This window comes from Macaca mulatta, chromosome 2, assembly GCF_049350105.2.
Source record: "Macaca mulatta isolate MMU2019108-1 chromosome 2, T2T-MMU8v2.0, whole genome shotgun sequence".
Lineage (NCBI taxonomy): Eukaryota > Metazoa > Chordata > Mammalia > Primates > Cercopithecidae > Macaca > Macaca mulatta.
In genome coordinates, this window is record NC_133407.1 from 34,113,419 (window position 1) to 34,132,216 (window position 18,798).

The 18,798-nt window shown below is 36.9% G+C and overlaps 1 protein-coding gene across 9 annotated transcripts in view; it reads left to right on the top strand.

Annotated features, from left to right (window-relative positions):
* ATP2C1 (ATPase secretory pathway Ca2+ transporting 1) overlaps positions 1–18,798 on the top strand; it is a 157,968-nt gene that overhangs the window by 122,855 nt on the left and 16,315 nt on the right. For all 9 annotated transcript variants that reach the window (XM_077991005.1, XM_077991009.1, XM_077991006.1 and 6 more), the window contains 7 exon segments: positions 11,307–11,357; positions 12,288–12,454; positions 14,407–14,475; positions 15,046–15,162; positions 15,974–16,121; positions 16,661–16,756; positions 17,924–18,065. In XM_077991005.1, coding sequence (XP_077847131.1) covers positions 11,307–11,357; positions 12,288–12,454; positions 14,407–14,475; positions 15,046–15,162; positions 15,974–16,121; positions 16,661–16,756; positions 17,924–18,065 — 790 coding nt within the window.

The window sequence follows — 18,798 nt, forward strand, 5'->3', positions numbered from 1 at the left end:
GTGTGTTTTTTGTATATGTTGTAATGGGTTAAGGTTTATTTTCTTTGCATATAGATGTTCAATTATTCCAGCAACATTTGTTGAAAAGACTATCCTTTTTCCATTGAAATACTTTTTTACTTTTGATTATAATGCTTTTCTAACAAATTATTTGTAGGAAGAGAGGTATCTCCTGCCCCACAGCACAGTAACTTCTTTAGAGCCAGGTTCCCTGATACAAGATTAACTTACTTTATTATCTTGGGCTGCCTTGTAAGGGGCCTATCAAAGCCTGGTTTGTGGGTACACAGGTCCCGTAGGAAGTGCCCCATAAGAGGTGGGCAGCAGTCTTCCCAGTTGCTGACAGTTCAGATTTCTTGGTTTTATTTATTATATATGCACATCTATTTGTATGTCCTTCAAAATAAGCACTTATCTGGAATTTGCTATTTTGTAGCCATCCATTATTACTGATAAAATATTGCTACCTCTTCCTTCATTTATTTTACACTTACAACTTCAAGTTATATATTCGGAACATGGAATTTTCTTAAATTATTTCTGCATCTTAAGGTAAGGTATGTCTATACTTTTTTGATTAGGAAATTTATTCATTAGTAGTATATGTTCAACATAGAAAAATAAAATGGTATAGAAAAGTAAGAGCTACAATAGAAGTTGTCTGTAATCTAACCCACACTTAGGTTATGCATCCACAGAGTATCCATAATAAGTTAACCTATTATGACTTAAAAAAAATATGTTTAACAAAACCTGGTTGCTACTTTATACTGTTATAATTCTGAACATTCATTTTACATAACTTTGGCATTTCTGAAGTCAGTTATTATTAGAAAACATGTTTTTAATTGCTGTACAGTATTTTGGGTATACCATGTGTATGTGTGTATAAATGCACAGCATATATATATATATATATATATATATATAGTTACATAACCATTTTCCTGTTGAAATTTGAGCTTCTATTCTTTTTACTACTGTAAGTGTTCCTTTAAGGATAATGACAATAGCAACCATTTACTATCTGCCAATTGCATGTATTACCTACATTATCTAATTTACTTCTTTTAGCTACCTTATAAAAGATAGGCAGCACCACTTCAAAAATTCTAATAATTAGTAAGCCTTATTTCTTAGCAGTGTTAGATTGATAGAATAATTGAGCAGATAACACAGTTCTGCATTCCTACCCCATCTCTACCCTCTACTCCTAGACAGTTCCCCTTCATATTAATAGACTGCATTACTGTAGTATATTTATTGCAATTAATGAGCTAATATTGATACAGTTGTATTTTATTTCATGGTTTACACTAAGGTTTACTTTTTGTGTTGTACCTTTCTAGGGGTTTTGACAAATACATAATGACATATCCACCATTACAATTTCTTTTTTTTTTTTTTTTTGAGATGGAGTCTCGCTCCACCATTACAATTTCATACAGAGTAGTTTCATTGCCCTGAAAATCCCTGTGTTTGACGTTTTCATCCCTCCCCACTCCCCTCAAATCCTTGACAACCACTGATCTTTTTACTGTCTCTAGAGTTTTGCCTTTTCCAGAATGTGTATGGTTGGAATAATAATGTATGTAGCCTTCTCAGACTGGCTTTTTTTCACTAAGCAATATGCATGTAAGGTTCCACCATGTCCTTTTCCTGGCTTAGTAGCTCATTTCTTGTGAGCACTAAATAATATTCCATTGTATGAAAGTGCCACAGTTTATCACTTCACCTTTTGAAGGGCATCTTAATTGCTTCCAGGTTTGGCAGTTATACATAAAGTTGCTCTAAACATTCATATACAGGTTTTTGTGTAGACATAAGTTTTCAACTCATTCCGCTAAATACTAAGGAGCACAATTGCTGAATCAGATCATATGGTAAGAGTGTATTTAGTTTTTTAAGAAACAGGCAGTTCCATTTTTGTGGATGAGGAAATTGAGGCCCAGAGTACTTGGGAGACTTGACTGATGTCTCAGAGCTAGTAAGTAGTGGTGTTGGCATTGGAAGTGGAATCCAGGTCTGTATGCTCCAGAGTTCATCTGTTGTTTGCTGTTTCTTTGAATATTATTGAACCTAAGATGTACCCATCTCTGATTATTATTATTATTGTTACTATTTTTTACCACTGCCCTTATCCATATACATCTCTGATTATTTTTATACACTAAATTCCTACATGTGAAATGATTGGACTAGTGTTCAACACATTTGTAAGGCCCTTAACATATATTGCTGAATTGTTCTCTAGAAAGGTTTCTGTTTATATTTCCATAAACTATGGTTCATATAGTAGCATTAAGTCCCTAGACCTCCAGTCCCACTTCCCTCATCCTCTAGCAAGTGGTTAGATTTTGGATGTTGTTACTAATAGAAATACACTATTTTGCTTATCCATATTTTTTCTTTCTGAACTTCTAATCACTCACGAATGCTGTTTTCAGAGAGAGCCAATCATAGTCCTGAAAGATGTAATTTCGAATGTTGAAATCCTGAAAGATTGAAATCCTTAAAGTCTTAAAATCCTGAAAAACCACAGTCCCCAAAGATCAAAATCCTAAAAATCTAATTCTGGAAAAAATAATTTTAAAATAAAATCATTTACATTTTTAAGAAGGAATTTATTTGAGAAACATAAAAACATGAAAATGCTCCATTGGTCACTTTATACAAAATAAGCAATAATAAATAACCTACACAGTTTTGCAAGCATTTGCAAGCATAAACACTCAGGCATAGTATATGACAGACAGATATAACATAGGACTGTTATGAGCATATGAACTGTATTTATAAAGAAATAGGTCATAAGGGAAATGCATAAACACCTATCACTATGGTTGCTAATTGTGTGCACCCCACTTTATAACTGTGGGTCATTTTTATCTTTCACAAATGCAGATGTATGAAAAGGACATCTGTTCATTTATTGAGGAAGTTTCAACATTTTTACATACATGTACAATGCTTACATACAAAGTCAACATTGTGATCATGCACTTTTGTGAAGTCAAATTTGTAAAACATGCATAAAACAAATTAGAACCCTTTAAGTCTCTATAACTTATGCTTCCAGTGTTGGAAATGATGCAGAAGTGAAATACACAGCATAGCAAATTGTAAAAAATAATGCTGACAATTTAAAATAGTGGAAAATGAAACTAAAAAAAGAAAAACAATGGCGGGGGATGGTGGCTCACACCTGTAATCCCAGCACTTTGGGAGGCTGAGGCAGATGGATGGCCTGAGGTCAGGAGTTCGAGACCAGCCTGGCCAACATGGCGAAACCCCATCTCTACTAAAAATACAAAAATTAGCTGGGCGTGGTGGTGAGCGCCTATAATCCCAGCTACTCAGGAGACTGAGGCAGGAGAATCGCGTGAACCCGAGAGGCAGAGGTTGTGGTGAGCTGAGATCGCACCAGTGTACTCCAGCCTGGGTGACAGAGCAAGACTCTGTCTGCCCACCTCCCCACCGAAGGAAAAAAAAAAGATAACAAGAAGAACAAAAAAACCTAAAAAGAAACTATGACATGGAAAATTATATTACAGAGATAGATGATGGACAGTTGCATGGAGATAGTCCATAAAAGCTGGCTGACCTTCACGATCATTAACTATATTTTGAAGTCTTGCAGCATGATGAATAATTGCTTTTTTTTCTTTAAGAACATGGCTATCAGAGTATGTTCATATTCATTTTCTACGTGGCACTGCTCTTTTTGAAATTCTGTGATTCGATGTACACTAACATGAACATTCTCTATTAAATTTTCCTATCCTGTGATTGTGATTTTCAGGAGTTTAGACTTTGTTGTTTTTGTTTTGTTTTTGAGACGGAGTCTCGCTCTATCGCCCAGGCTGGAGTGCAGTGGCGCGATCTTGGCTCACTGCAAGCTGCGCCTCCCGGGTTCATGCCATTCTCCTGCCTCAGCCTCCCGAGTAGCTGGGACTACAGGCACCTGCTACCACGCCCGGCTAATTTTTTGTATTTTTAATAGAGATGATGTTTCACCATGTTAGCCAGGATGGTCTCGATCTCTTGACCTCGTGATCTGCCTGCCTTATCCTCCCAAAGTGCTGGGATTACAGGCATGAGCCACCGTGCCCGGCTGAGGAGTTTAGACTTTAGGGATTTTGATCTTTAGGGATTTCAGCATTTGGTATTATGGCATTTGGTATTGTATCTTTCAAGATTATGATCCCAATATGTTGAGATCGTAGATCACTGTTGGGATCACTGCCACCCAGAGAATTGGGGCAGTGTGGATGTTTGCTTTGTTTTTAGGGTGGGGAAGGTGTTTATATATTTGAATAGGGCTTCGTGTGTGTGTGTGTGTGTGTGTGCACATACTATCCTGGTAATCTCTTCCTGATGTTTATTTCTGAATAAATCCTATATTGGATTTTTTTTAGTGGTATTGGGACAGAGTATTAGTAAATGTATGTGAAATCTGCAGTTACTTAAACATTTTGCCATTAGACTTTCGCTTAACTTCTCAGAGATACTAAATGTGGTGAAACTTTCATTTTATTTGCTTTGTTCAGTTCGTCTTCTGGCTGTCTTATAAAAATTATGGTGAACTCTGTAAACCAACCTAAAGGTATTTAGAGAAGAAAGAAACTAATTACAAATTACATCATCAGCCTGGACAAATCACATTGTCGGGATTTCCCAAGTAGAGTGGGTGTGCATTAATTATAGCAGATATCCTGATGCTATTCCAAGGAGACTAAAACAAAGTAAGACCTAAGCCCTGTCAGAAGCTCATTGAATTGCTTAAATTCATCCTACTTTAAAGTGGAATTCTATAAATACCAGCTCTCCCTCCCAGGTATTTTGTATGTTTTGAATACCTAAGTCTTTACTCTAAATATTATTAGTTAATTTTTTGTCTCATTGGTTAGCAGGACTGCCCCACCCTCATTTTGTCTTTTTTCCTACTTCATTTTGTGTTCATGTAACCCTCTTACAGCCAATATGTTTATTTGGTTTTCAGCTTTTTAATTATTTTATTTTGTTTTGTTTTTTTGGAGATGGTGTCTTGCTTTGTTGCTCAGACTGGAGTGCTGTGGCATGATCATAGCTCACTGCTGCCTTGAATTCCTGGGCTCAAGCTATCTTCTGCCTTAGCCTCCCAAGTAGCTGGAACTATAGGCGCTCACCACTATGCTTGGATAATTTAAAAAAAAAAAACAGAAAAAAAAATTAATTTCTGAATGGATTTTTAAACTTTTTTGAAAGAAAGGATTTGTGGAAATGGAGTCTCACCATGTGTTGCCCAGGTTGGTCTTGAATTCCTGGGCTCAAGTGATGCTCCCACCTCAGCCTCCCAAAGTGCTGGGATTATAGGCATTAGCCACTGCACCTAGCCTCTTCTTCTGCTTTCCTTTGTTTGTTTTTTGAGACAGAGTCTTTTGCTTTGTTGACCAGGCTAGAGTGTAGTGGTGTGACCATAGCTCACTGCAACCTCAAACTCCTGGGTTCAGGTGATCTCCCCAGTTCAGGTGATCCCTCATGACTCAGTCTCCGGAGTAGCTGGGACTACTGGCATGTGCCACCATGCCTAGGTAATTTTGTTATTTTTTTGTAGAGATGGGGTCTTGCTATGTTGCCCAGGTTGGTCTCAAACTCCTGGGCCCAAGTGATCCTCCTACCTTGGCCTCTCAAAGTGTTGGGATTACAGGCGTAAGCCACTGCACTCACAGTTTCCTACTTTTGCTTTACATCAGTTTGAATAACTCTTATTATTGTTACAAATAAAACAGACCTTTTGTTCTAAATCACTAGCTTGTTGAGGTTTTCCCCCATGTACTAGAATCATATTAATTCTGCCCCTCATTAAAATATTTTTCAGCCATCCTTTTTCATAATTCTTTAGAACACATTTCATTCTCCCTTTGGAATAGGGAGTGTTGCTGTGTACTTTGACCTAGAGCCAATTAAAAAGTAGTACTGAAACTCAGGTTTGCTTGTTTATTAAGTCATCTGGGAATTCTCAGTGTTTTCCATTTGTGACTTTTTCTAGTGGGTTCTACATTTTCCATTGATTCATTGATAGAAGTGGTCATCCTCTTTCATTCTTCTTTGTCTGATTTTTACAGCATTACTTCCATTTATATTTCTGCTGAATATATTCACCAAGTCCCCATATTGTTATTCCAATTCATATATTGTCTAATTTTTAATAGGTTGTAAATCTTTATTTCAATCACTTGTTTTTTCTTCAGTGCATTAGTTTTCTTTAATCTGTCCTAGAAGATTTGAGGATCTTCAGTAGGTTATTCTAATGCAAGACGGATCTTTTCCATTAACTTCTCCTTTAATATTTTCCTTTTTTTTTTTATAACTTCCTTTCCCTAGTACATCTTGTCTATTAATCTCCATCAAAAGAACTGTGAGTGCTGACCACAAATGTGACACTGAAAAGGAGGACTCATAAGAAGAGAAAAATACCCCTTGTAGATTGCTTCTGAAAATATGTGGCCTTGTTCTACTCTCTTTGATGATTTTTATCTCTTTGTCCAAATCTAAAATCAGGCCAAAGTACCCAACTGTCACAACTGGATCAAGCCAGCTGCACCTTTTACCACCAAGTACAAGGCTCACTGCAACCCACGGATATCCACCTAACCTCAGGACAGCCATGATCCCCAATAGGCAGGGATGACACCCATGACCAGCAAGAAGCAGCTACAGAAAATTGATCCTCAGTGCCTCTGCCTTCCATAAAGATTTCTGGGGATCATGTCTCTCAGGGAGAAATGAGGCAGGAGAATAGAGAATTAGGTTACTCAAGGGTGAACGTATAAGTAAAAGAACAGTAGGTGCAGCCAGTTCTAGGCAAGATGAGTAAAAGGACAGTAGGTGCAGCCAGTTCTAGGCATGTAGGCCACATCTTTACTCCTGTGATAACAAGACAGAAGTCTCCACTTCAGCCTCTGATTGGCTGGGAACCAAGTCTCCACTTCAGTCTCTGATTGGTCACAGGCTAATCTTTCATAGGGTGTAATCAATTGGAGGCCTCTAAAGGGCACCTAGGAGTGTTACCAAATTCTTTTAACTTAGTAAAAACCCTAGGCCGGGCATGGTGGCTCACACCTGTAATCGCAGCACTTTGGGAGGCCAAGGCCGGTGGATCATGAGGTCAGGAGTTCAAGACCAGCCTGGCCAAGATGGTAAAACCCTGTCTCTACTAAAAATACAAAAATTAGCTGGGTATGGTGGTGGGCACCTGTAATCCCAGCTACTCAGGAGGCTGAGACAGAGAATTGCTTGAACTCAGGAGGCGGAGGTTGCAGTGAGCTGAGATCGCACTACTGCACTCCAGCCTGGGTGACAGAGCGAGACTACGTCTCAAAAAAAAAAAAAAAAAAATGGCTCGGCATGGTGGCTCACGCCTGTAATGCACTGTGGGAGGCCAAGGGGGGCAGACCACCTGAGGTTGGGAGTTTGGGACCAGCCTGACCAACATGGAGAAAACCCGTCTCTACTAAAAAATACAAAATTAGCCGGGCATGGTACGGCTTGTGCCTGTAATCCCAGCTACTTGGGAGGCTGAGGCAGGAGAATCGCTTGAACCCGGGAAGAGGAGGTTGTGATGAGCTGAGATCGCGCCATTGCACTCCAGCCTGGGCAGCAAGAGTGAAACTCCACCTCAAAAAAAAAAAAAAAAACACAAAAAACAACCCAAAAATCCCTGAAGAACATTGTAGTTGGGATTCATGAGCCACTTGCTCGAGCCCATTTCTGCTCTGTGGAGTGTACTTTTGCTTCAGTAAGTTTGTGCTTTCGTTGCTTCATTCTTTTATTCCTTTGTGTGTTTGGTTCAATTCTTTGTTCAACACACCAAGTACATGGACAACTCACAGTCAAGACCTTTCATTCGCTAACAGATTTATTTTGCAGCTTTGGCAAACACTTGTTATATTTCAGTGCTGTGTGCTACATGATTAATTTCTGCAGTAATTAGAGTTTTCACTTAGAAGGTTACCAGTATGTTTTGGATATATATGTAACTGAGTCTTTTTTAAAGACACAGTGAAGAGTTTCTGAATGGATTTTTGAACTTTTTTGAAAGAAAGGATATTTCCCAAATATAAATTATGTGATTCATGATATTTGGATTGCCTAGGGATAATCAGCAATGTGATATTACAGTCCAGCAGAGTCTTTTGTTTAAGAAAATAATACCTTTTTTTATTTAGACCTTTATTAAAAGGAGAGAACCAGGGAACAGTCTTTATGGTAGTACTGACATATATTCAGTTGTTCATTCATTTTATTTGTCTTTATAGAGCACCGTTGGTATAGGACAAAAATCTCTGACTTCTTGAGTCTTAGAAGATAAATGGATATATATTATGTTAAATAAGTGCTTAAGAGCACCCTCCCCCCCCTAAAAAAAGGCAAAATTTGAATGATTAGAGAGGAAGATTGAAATTTTTAGATAGTATGACTAGGGAGGGCCTCACTGAGAAGGTACTATTTGACAGAAAGGGGACCCATGTTATATCTGAAGAAAGAGCATTCCAGACAAGGGCAAAGGCTGGAAGTGAGTGTGCCTGGCATGTGTGAGGAACAATCAGGAGGCCAATGTAGTTCAGTCAGGAAAAGACTAATGATAGGAGTGCCGTGAGATGTGCATTTCTTGAGGGACCCGGTAGATGATAAAGGACTTCGGCATTTGTTCTGAGAGAGATGTGAAATCATTTGAGGGTTTTGAGAAGACACGTGATCTCACTTCTGTATTAACAGTGCCACTTTGGCTACTGTGTTGCAAATTGGGGGAAACTAGGGCAGAAATAAGAAAGTCACTTTGGAGGTATTGGCCCAGAGTGTTGGCAATGGTTGTGGAGTAAGGTGGTTGAATTCTGGATATATTTGTGAGTGGAGTCAACAAGATTCGCTGTCAAACTGCTTGTTGGCACATAAGAAAAATGGAGGAATTAAGGATGGCTCCCCAAATTTGGAGCCTCAGCAACTGCACATATGTACTTTTCATTAACAGAGGATAGGAAGGAGCAAGATTGAGACATCTGAGGAGATGTGGAGTAGGGATGGGAATTAGTTTTGCTGATCTGGATTTCAGAAGAAATGTCTGGGCTTGAGATAAAAATGCATTCAAATAAATGCGTGTAAGTAAAATCCAAAGCCATGTGCCTGGGTATGCTCACCTGAGGCGTAGGGAATTCTGAGACCTCTTATAGAGAAAGGAACTGAGTTCTGGGGTGCTCCAACATCTAGACATCAAGAGAGATCAGGAGAATTCTGTACAAGAGGAACAGCCAAAAAGGTAGGAGGAAGACCAGTGTTGGTGGTGGTGGAAGCCAAGGGAAGATGGTGTTTCAGGAGGGACTAATCATCTATGTTAGGGTGTGGTGGAGAGGTTAAGTCAGATGAGAAATGACTGTAGGCATTAGCAATGTGGTGGTGGTGGTGAGGGTCTTTGAAAGTCATGAATCGTGTTTCAGTGCAGTTGTGATAACAGTATGATCATGGGATGGATTCAGAGAGAATGGGAGACAGCAAGTGTAGGAACTTTCTAAGGAACTCTGCTCCAAAAATCCTCCCTGTTCCTGTATCAAAATTTTTTCCTTGCTGCTGCACTTTACCGTCAGTATACAAACATGTTTCTTCTTCCATTAAAAAATAATGATAGGCCGGGCGCGGTGGCTCACGCCTGTAATCCCAGCACTTTCGGAGGCCGAGACGGGCAGATCACGAGGTCAGGAGATCGAGACCATCCTGGCTAACAAGATGAAACCCCGTCTCTACTAAAAATGCAAAAAATTAGCCGGGCGTGGCGGCAGGCGCTTGTGGTCCCAGCTACTTGGGAGGCTGAGGCAGGAGAGTGGCATGAACTTGGGAGGCGGAAATGAGCTGAGATCGCGCCACTGCACTCCAGCCTGGGCGACAGAGCGAGACTCCATCTCAAAATATATATATATATATTATAATAATAATAATAGTAAAGAAAAGAAAGGAAAAGGTGGCAGCTGAAATGGGAAGGGAAGAGAAGTGGTTTTCTTTTTTTATATGGAAGGGACAACATGTTTTTGTATACTGATGGTTAAGATGTAGCAGTGAGGAAAACATTTTGGCACAGGAGGGAGGAGAATTTCTGGAGTAATGATCTTAATAGGTAAGGAAGGTAGAATCTTTGACCTGCAGTAGATGCCTATTCAGTTCATTGTAGTAAAACCAGAGCAGTTTAGTTCCTGGATACAGATACTGAGTTGGGGGAATTGTGGAAATTCTCTTCTGATTCTGATTTCTCCAAAGTAGGAAGCAAGGTGGTCAGCTGAGAAGGAGGCTAGAGAAAGGGGACAGATTGGAGGTATGAGGAGAGAAAAGTAATATGAACTAATCCTCTAGGAGAGTGGGAAAGAGAATGGTGTATTATGTGTATTGAAATCACCATAACTTGTAAATATTGTTGGAGAGAGTGACATGACAGTGAGGCAGAAGTTAAAAATCATTGTGAAATGAGGGGTTGTGAACTCTGGAGCAGTGAATGCCTACAGTTAGTGAGTGACAGTCTCATCTGACATTCAGAACTGAGGTTTTATGAAGGGAGAATAGAGGATACCATGCTCTACCTCTACGCTCCTCCGGTGGTACTATTTGAGGAGGTTATAGGGATGGCAGTGTTTTGTGGAAACACTAGGTTAGAGCAAAGTGAAAAAGAGTAAAAAATACAGAAGATTTGTTGGGACACAGTGAAAGGATTTCAGGAGATCAGGAGATGGGGTCAGAACAAAGGATTAAATACGTGTTTTGGAGAGATAAAATCATATAAGCAATTTAGAGGTACAGTGGAAGAGAGGCTAATGAGTTAACCTGAGTAAAAGGGAATGAGCAGACACTTGACACTAAAAAATGGCTCTACAGACATTGAGAAGCAGCTGTTCTTTATTGCTCCTGAAGACAGAACAAAGGGAAAAGGCTATTTTAGTTGTATGTGAGTGTTGTAGGAAACAGACGCAAGAGAATTTTTCCTTTTTTTGTCTCTGGAACATTTCAAGAATAAGGCTGTTTTCTCTCCAGAGTTTACACATAATGGTATAAATTGGATGACTTGTTTAGATTGTGTATTTCCTGTGGTACCTTTGGTAAAGATCGAAATGACCATATCAAATGAATGTCTTAACAAACATATGGCATATTGCTTAAGCTTGATCTCAGTGGCAAATTAAATACAGCTTAAATTGATGAGTTTTTCATCATTAGTTATGAATGCATGGGTTATTCTGTGGAAATCTTAATATTGAAAATTTTTAGTGTATCTTGTATTTTAACAGGTTGCAGTATTTTACAGAGCTAGCCCAAGGCACAAGATGAAAATTATTAAGGTGAGTGTCTAAGAATCAGATTGTTTTATTTCTGTATACAAAATGCTGCTACTTTACTTTTGTTATGTTTGCATTACAGGAAGTAGAGCATCAAGGTCAGAAATACTGTGAAGCAAAACAGTGTTTGTTTTTGTAACAGCTTGACATAGAAACACTAATAGAGAATTTAGTTGGCGTAAGATATAGAAGAAAACTTGAACGAAGTATCTGCAAATGTAGCTTTCTTTAAACAGACAGTATAAAAGAATGTTCTAACTGGGGTCCATAGCCAAGTCTTCCCAGTGTGAATAGCGGTAATAAGTTAGAAACTAAATAAATACAGCAAGGAAATAGTGTTGTGATAGTGTGAACAATACTTAAAAGGCTATGATTATTTATATTAGTCAATTATATATAAAGCAACCGATATAGTATCCAGTAGTTAATGGTCTTAAGTTATTAATCATGATAACCAGCCATTGTGTAGTTCAGAGTTTCTCAACGTTGGCACCATTGACATTTTGGACTAGATAATTCCTTGTTGTGAAGGGCTGCCTCGTGTGTTATAGAATGTTTAGCAGCATCCTTAGCCCCTTCCCATTAGATGCCAGTGACATCCCCCAAATCACGACACTCAGAAACATCTCCAAACATTGTCACATGTCCCCTGGGAGATAAAATTGCCCCTGGTTGAGAATCATTGTATAGTTGTTTGAAGAACAGAATTTAGAGATACAGTTCTCACAGATGGAAATATTAGTAGCAACTTTTTCTAAGCTTTATCTTACTGAGATCTCCATTTGTTGAAGTTTGTTGAAAAATGGGTGGTCTATATTATTTCTAATCTTAATTATGTGAAAAATAATTAGGGAGAATTTGTTTATTGCTTTGTATGGAAGCAACATTTTTATCAGAATTCCTTCCTCTCCCCTGTCCTCTGCTCCACTGTAGTCACTGCAGAAGAACGGTTCAGTTGTAGCCATGACAGGAGATGGAGTAAATGATGCAGTTGCTCTGAAGGCTGCAGACATTGGAGTTGCGATGGGCCAGACTGGTACAGATGTTTGCAAAGAGGCAGCAGACATGATCCTAGTGGATGATGATTTTCAAACCATAATGTAAGCTTTATTTCAGTGAATGCCTATCAGAGAATCTTCCCCTATCCTTTCCTGTCTCCCACCCCTAGAGAATTCAACTGGAAAAGAATTAGTATTTAAAAATTAGGTAAACTAAACCATTTTTCTAGGGTAATTATCCTATTTTATGGTCTGTTGTATAGTTCTGAAGAAAATGATTTGTGTGGCTGGAACAGACATAGTAAATGGCAGGACTCTCCTTTAAGAAATATTTGCCAAGTGCCAGCCACATGTCACCTTTTTCTGGGCACTAATATGACGGTATAGTAATGGCCTTTATGTTAAATTCAAGTAGTTAGAATTATGCATATGTATGGCTCTTTTTTGGGCCTTATAATAAATATTGAAAATTATGAAGTTTCCATCCATACCTGTTTTTTTATATCAGTAATTTATTCATGTTGCCCTCATTTAATGTTATAATTTATTAAATTTAGAAAGCTTTATTTGTGTAAGCCACAGTTTCCAATTAAGACTCCAGTGTAATACATGGTGGTGTCAGTTTTACAGTGTTCAGTTGGGGATCATGTGAATCCCATTTATTTATTTATTTATTTTTGGTAGCCACCTGTTGGATGACCTGAGTTTAGTGATAAATTCTAATTATATGTTCCAGGCTGTTTTATTACTCTGATTTGGCCTACAGCAAAACATTTGGGAGCTCAGGACTCACAGTATTTGCCAAGCTTTTGCAAAGATACGAGTTTTTTCTTTCCATTATTAGAATTATATAGAATTCTTAGGAGAAACGGGAAGTTGATTAAAAAGCCTAGATTTTCTTGGATTCAGCTAAATGAATGAGAGAATTTATATGAATCCTTATAAACTGTGTTCTCTATTTAATTCCTCTGCAACATGTGATCTACTTGATGTGTAGGAACACCACATAGCTTAAATTCTATAATTCTTATATATCTCATTGCCATTTGATCCCTGACATACATTAGTTTAAACCTTTACTCTGCATTTTGTACCACTAAGAAAAATGAGCTTAGAGGAAGGTGAAGAAGATAATCATGGCTGGGCATGGTATCTCATGGCTGTAATGCCAGCACTTTGGGAGGCTGAGGTGGATGGATCACTTGAGCCCAGGAGTTCGAAACCAGCCTAGGCAACATGTCAAAACCCATCTCTCCAAACAATACAAAAAAAAATAGCTGGGAGTGGTGACTTGAGCCTGTGGTCTCAGCTACTCTGGAGGCTGAGTTGGGAGGATTGCTTGAGCCAGGAAGGTCGAGGTGCAGTAAGTTAAGATTGTGCCACTGCACTCCAGCTTGGGAAGCAGAGCAAGACCCTGTCTCAAAAACAAAAACAAAAAATCATTTTATGTATTATGAATGTGAAGTATTTTCTCTTGTGGGGAGAGACAATGTATGATTTTAATGTTGAAATATCTTCTTCAGAATAAGAATTTTAATACTGTGACAAATTAGTTCAGGTAGAGCTTAGGCTTGACTTTAATTCTTTGCTAAAATAAATGTTTCCATATTGATACATGTGTTGTGTTAGTTGAAATTTTATTTATTTATTTATTTATTTGTTTGTTTGTTTGTTTGAGACAGAGTCTCACTTTGTTGCCAGGGCTGGAGTGCAGTGGTGTGATCTCGGCTCACTGCAACCTCCGCCTCCCAGGTTTAAGCGATTCTCCTGCCTCGGCCTCCCAAGTAGCTGGGATTACAGGCATGCGCCACCACACCCAGCTAATTTTTGTATTTTGATTAGAGACGGGGTTTTGCCATGTTGGTCAGGCTGGTCCAAACTCCTGACCTCAGGTGATCTGCCAGCTTCGGCCTCCCAATGTGCTGGGATTACAGGCGTGAGCCACAGTGCCCGGCTGGAAATTTATTTTCAAAATTAGCTCCACAGTGTTTTAGTATAGATACATTTTTATATGATAATATTTTCTCACTTCATCTTTATTTTTTAAATTTCAGGTCTGCAATTGAAGAGGGTAAAGGGATTTATAATAACATTAAAAATTTCGTTAGATTCCAGCTGAGCACGTAAGTTTGCAAGGAATTTGTCACCATGGGTCTTCTGGATAAATTATATGAAAAATAGAACCTAAGCAGACTGCCTAGAAACTTATCTGCCTTATATTTCTGAGCATTGTTCATATGTCAGTTTTCCAAAAAGAAAATTTATTGTATTCAGAAATTTAAAGTGGCATGATAAATAGGTTGTAAATGTAACAATTAGATGTCTATATCATCAAAATATATAAATCTTTGTGATTTATTTAATAGCTCATGAAATCAGGGATGAGTCACATCTCATTGTTTCCTCTTGGTATCTTTTTCCAAAAGTAGAACGGGTATCGTGTAGTCAAAAAACGGTTACCGAAATACTGTTGAAACTATCATGCACATATAAAAATTCTTTATTTGTTCCTGTTGGCTAAACATCTTGAAAATCCTTTGTTAAAATACTATTAGCTTTAAAATGTCCACATGAATGAAGAATAGTTTATAGTCTTCCTTTAAAACCATAGTAGTAGTGAAATTTTTAAGTGGTATCATAGAATCAACAGATTTACTATGCTGATATTTTTAAATGACTCTCTTTTTCAACAGGAGTATAGCAGCATTAACTTTAATCTCATTGGCTACATTAATGAACTTTCCTAATCCTCTCAATGCCATGCAGATTTTGTGGATCAATATTATTATGGATGGACCCCCAGCCCAGAGGTACGAGTTTTTTATTGCATGAGCTGGAAAAACAAGGAATGTGTGCTACCCTGATAATTAAGTTTTAAAACTTGATTTATGGACAGTGTTGGAAAACTTTGCAGCAAATGTTTTAACATTTATATTATAAATTGTGTGATGTGCGTATTTTATTTATTATTTTTGAGTGTGCATGCAGTGTAGATCTGAGCCTTTCCACTGAGATGCCTAGCGTAAGGTTGAGAATAGATCAGGAATAGGTGCTATCCCTGTCCTCAGGAAGTAAGCCTTTTATTTCTAAAAATTGGATATAATGGAGAAATTTCTGGGTTCAGTGTTATTATCTAGGTTCTGCTGTTGTCAGTTTTAGAGACTTTGGGAAAGTATTAGAGGACCTGAGTGTCATAACTTTTTTAAAAAATTTAATGCTAATGGAATAGTTGAGTGATAGATGTCATTTGGCCACTCCAGCAAATCATCCCAGTCAAAACCTCTTTATATGAAAGATACTTCAAAATTCAGTTGGTAGGTCATGTATTTCACACCGTATTTGAGGTAAACTTACATGTAAATAAATTGGATGGTTTTTTGAAAGTTGATTATCTATCCCCTGTCAAATTGTGCCAAACAAATAAGTTAAAGAGGAGAGAAAAAGTGACAAAATCAGTGTTATTTTTGTATAATCATAGCCAAGGTTTTCTTTATGATTCAACATTTTGTTTCCATAAGAAAGCATTTAATTTGCTGAATAATTGAGGTTAGTGAGGTTGTGAAAGTAACAAATCCAAACCTTAAAACTTGAAAGTAATTTATTTTTCTGTTTGTTTTTAAGCCTTGGAGTAGAACCAGTGGATAAAGATGTCATTCGTAAACCTCCTCGCAACTGGAAAGACAGCATTTTGACTAAAAACTTGATACTTAAAATACTTGTTTCATCAATAATCATTGTTTGTGGGACTTTGTTTGTCTTCTGGCGTGAGGTATATTCACTGGCCAAGCTGCTATATTAACATGAATTCTATATATATAATAGGATTCCTAGTTATTTTGATGGGTTACCCAGAAGGCTGGGAAGTTAAGGGAGCCTCTTTTAGTGAAAAATATGATAAGAACATTTTAAAAGAGTTTGATTTCCATCTTTATGGATAAATAAAATTATTGATTCATGTATTAGAATAAATCTGCAGAGAAGTATCAGATACAATAAAAAGAAATGAAAATTTAGAGAGAATTTTGAAAACCTGAGTCTTAAAATCATACAACCACTTTATTTTTAAATAATAACTATTTTAATATCTAATATATAGTTCATGAGTTTTTTTTTTTTACTTTTTATTATGTAGATTACAACTATTCGCTAGGTGATTTATAGGAAATTTGGGTAGCTTTTACGTTTCGTATGTTAGGCTAAAGCTATTTCTTCCTAATAGAAAGAAAATATTTATATTTTTTAAAAAGCATGTTATTTATCCATTAAATTCAGCCACTGAAAAGTAATTTCGTTATTACCTCTTGACAGCTACGAGACAATGTGATTACACCTCGAGACACAACAATGACCTTCACATGCTTTGTGTTTTTTGACATGTTCAATGCACTAAGTTCCAGATCCCAGGTATGTTTAGGTGATCTTAGTTGATTGACTTGATTGACTCACTTGAGTAGACTGCTTTCTAATAAGTAGGCAAAGATTATGGGTTTTAAGCTTTGCTTAATTTTGTAACCACCGATTGCAGCCCCAGACATAGCCTTCTTATAAACATGTGCCATTGGTCACAGTGAGGATGGGGCATTTGCGGGAGGTAAGCTTTATGTCTGACTAGAACATAAAAGTATTAATAATTCACAGGTGTTGTCGTCTGGGTTTAGCTGGCTATAGCTATAAGATAGATCATGGTTAACATTATCTGAGCATAGAACAAACCTCGTAGGTTCTGTTGAGATTTTATTAATCTCATCTTAGAAGACAGTATTGCTAGGAGTACAATAGCAGTTTTGTGCCAATTTTTTTCCCATCACTCCTGTCATTGTGTCAAAGCTTAGGACATTTTAATTTTGCTTTTCTTCCCTTGTTGTATCTTAAGATGTGACTGCTGCTTCTTGGTCTAAGTGTTTTGATAGAAAATAATGGGCTAGAGCTTTGTGGTACTTTTTTAGAGCATATTGTCCTTAAAAACTAGTTTCATTTGAGGCGTGACTATTCATTTCAGCTTTAAAGCACTTTATGAATTCTTAACTATATTACCATTTGCCATGCTAGAACTTCCGAGTACAGTGAATTCTCACTAATTGACCAATTTTTGAAGAAGCTGTAATTATTTTTTTATGAAAAGTGGTTTTACTTTTTTAGTACACACATAATTAGGTCCATTCTCCAAGAAAGGATTTTAGATATCTACCTTAGTGAGAATGGATAGAAACGATTTAGCAAACTACAGAGAAGTTTCTTGATGTTTGGGATGTTAAAAGAAGAAATGATTTCGCAAAATACAAATAAAGTTTCTTGATGTTTGGGATGTTAAAAATGGTCTCATTTATATAGTGTCACTTTTTTTTAAGCAAGCCCTTTCTTGATAAATAAAATAAAAGCTACTTTAATATTTACCCTTATTCCATCTGAATTATTCCAAAACAATAGTAAAATTTAAGAGATTTCATAGAATTGACACTGTAGAATTCAGTGATAAAGTTATACTGCTTATTAAAAATTAGAAGTGAATATAATAAAGAAGTTATTTCTGTGACCAAGGAGTAATAATTGAACTCTCTGCTCTGCCAACAGACCAAGTCTGTGTTTGAGATTGGACTCTGCAGTAATAAAATGTTTTGCTATGCAGTTCTTGGATCCATCATGGGACAATTACTAGTTATTTACTTTCCTCCACTTCAAAAGGTTTTTCAGACTGAGAGCCTAAGCATACTGGGTAAAGAAAACGTTATCTTTATCATTTATATACTTTAGATAAATCATATTTTCTAATGTGTTCGTTTTAATTTTAAAATTCTTTTAAAATAGCAAAATAAGTAAATCACTTGATTTGAAAAAGGAATCTATTTTTTCATTTGGGAAAGCTCAGGGGAATTACTCACCTAAATCCAGGGTTTTGGTTTTTGCTTTTTTATAGGTTATCAATTGTTATAAAAATCATATTATGTGATTCTCAAATGTAGCAAATCAAAACCTGCTGTATAGTTTATAACTTTTTATGTACTATGCCATCTTGTATGAAGAGAAAACTAGACTTAATCTCCCTGAAAACCAAGTTGCTCTCTTCTTTAAAGTTAGAATTTTCAGTAGTTAAACGAATAATTCTTTCTTCTTCTTTCTTGTTTGTACATTCTAATTTCACAAAATGTCAGTCTGACCCAAATAGTAGAATGTTTTATAAAGATTATTTGGAAATTACACATTATTCTTACGTTACCATTTATTATATGTATAGTACAGTGCATTTAAAAATCAGTTTTCCTATGTAAGTGTGAGGAATGATGTATTTGACAATAATGCTATCCTTTATTGAATTCTTAATTTGGGTATTTATGAAAATAGTTATACAGTGTCACTGTATTTTTTGTTACAAGTTAAAATTTACCTTGAAATTGAACTAGTTGAATTTCAGTATTTTAATTCCATATTCACATTGCTTCCTCTTTTTT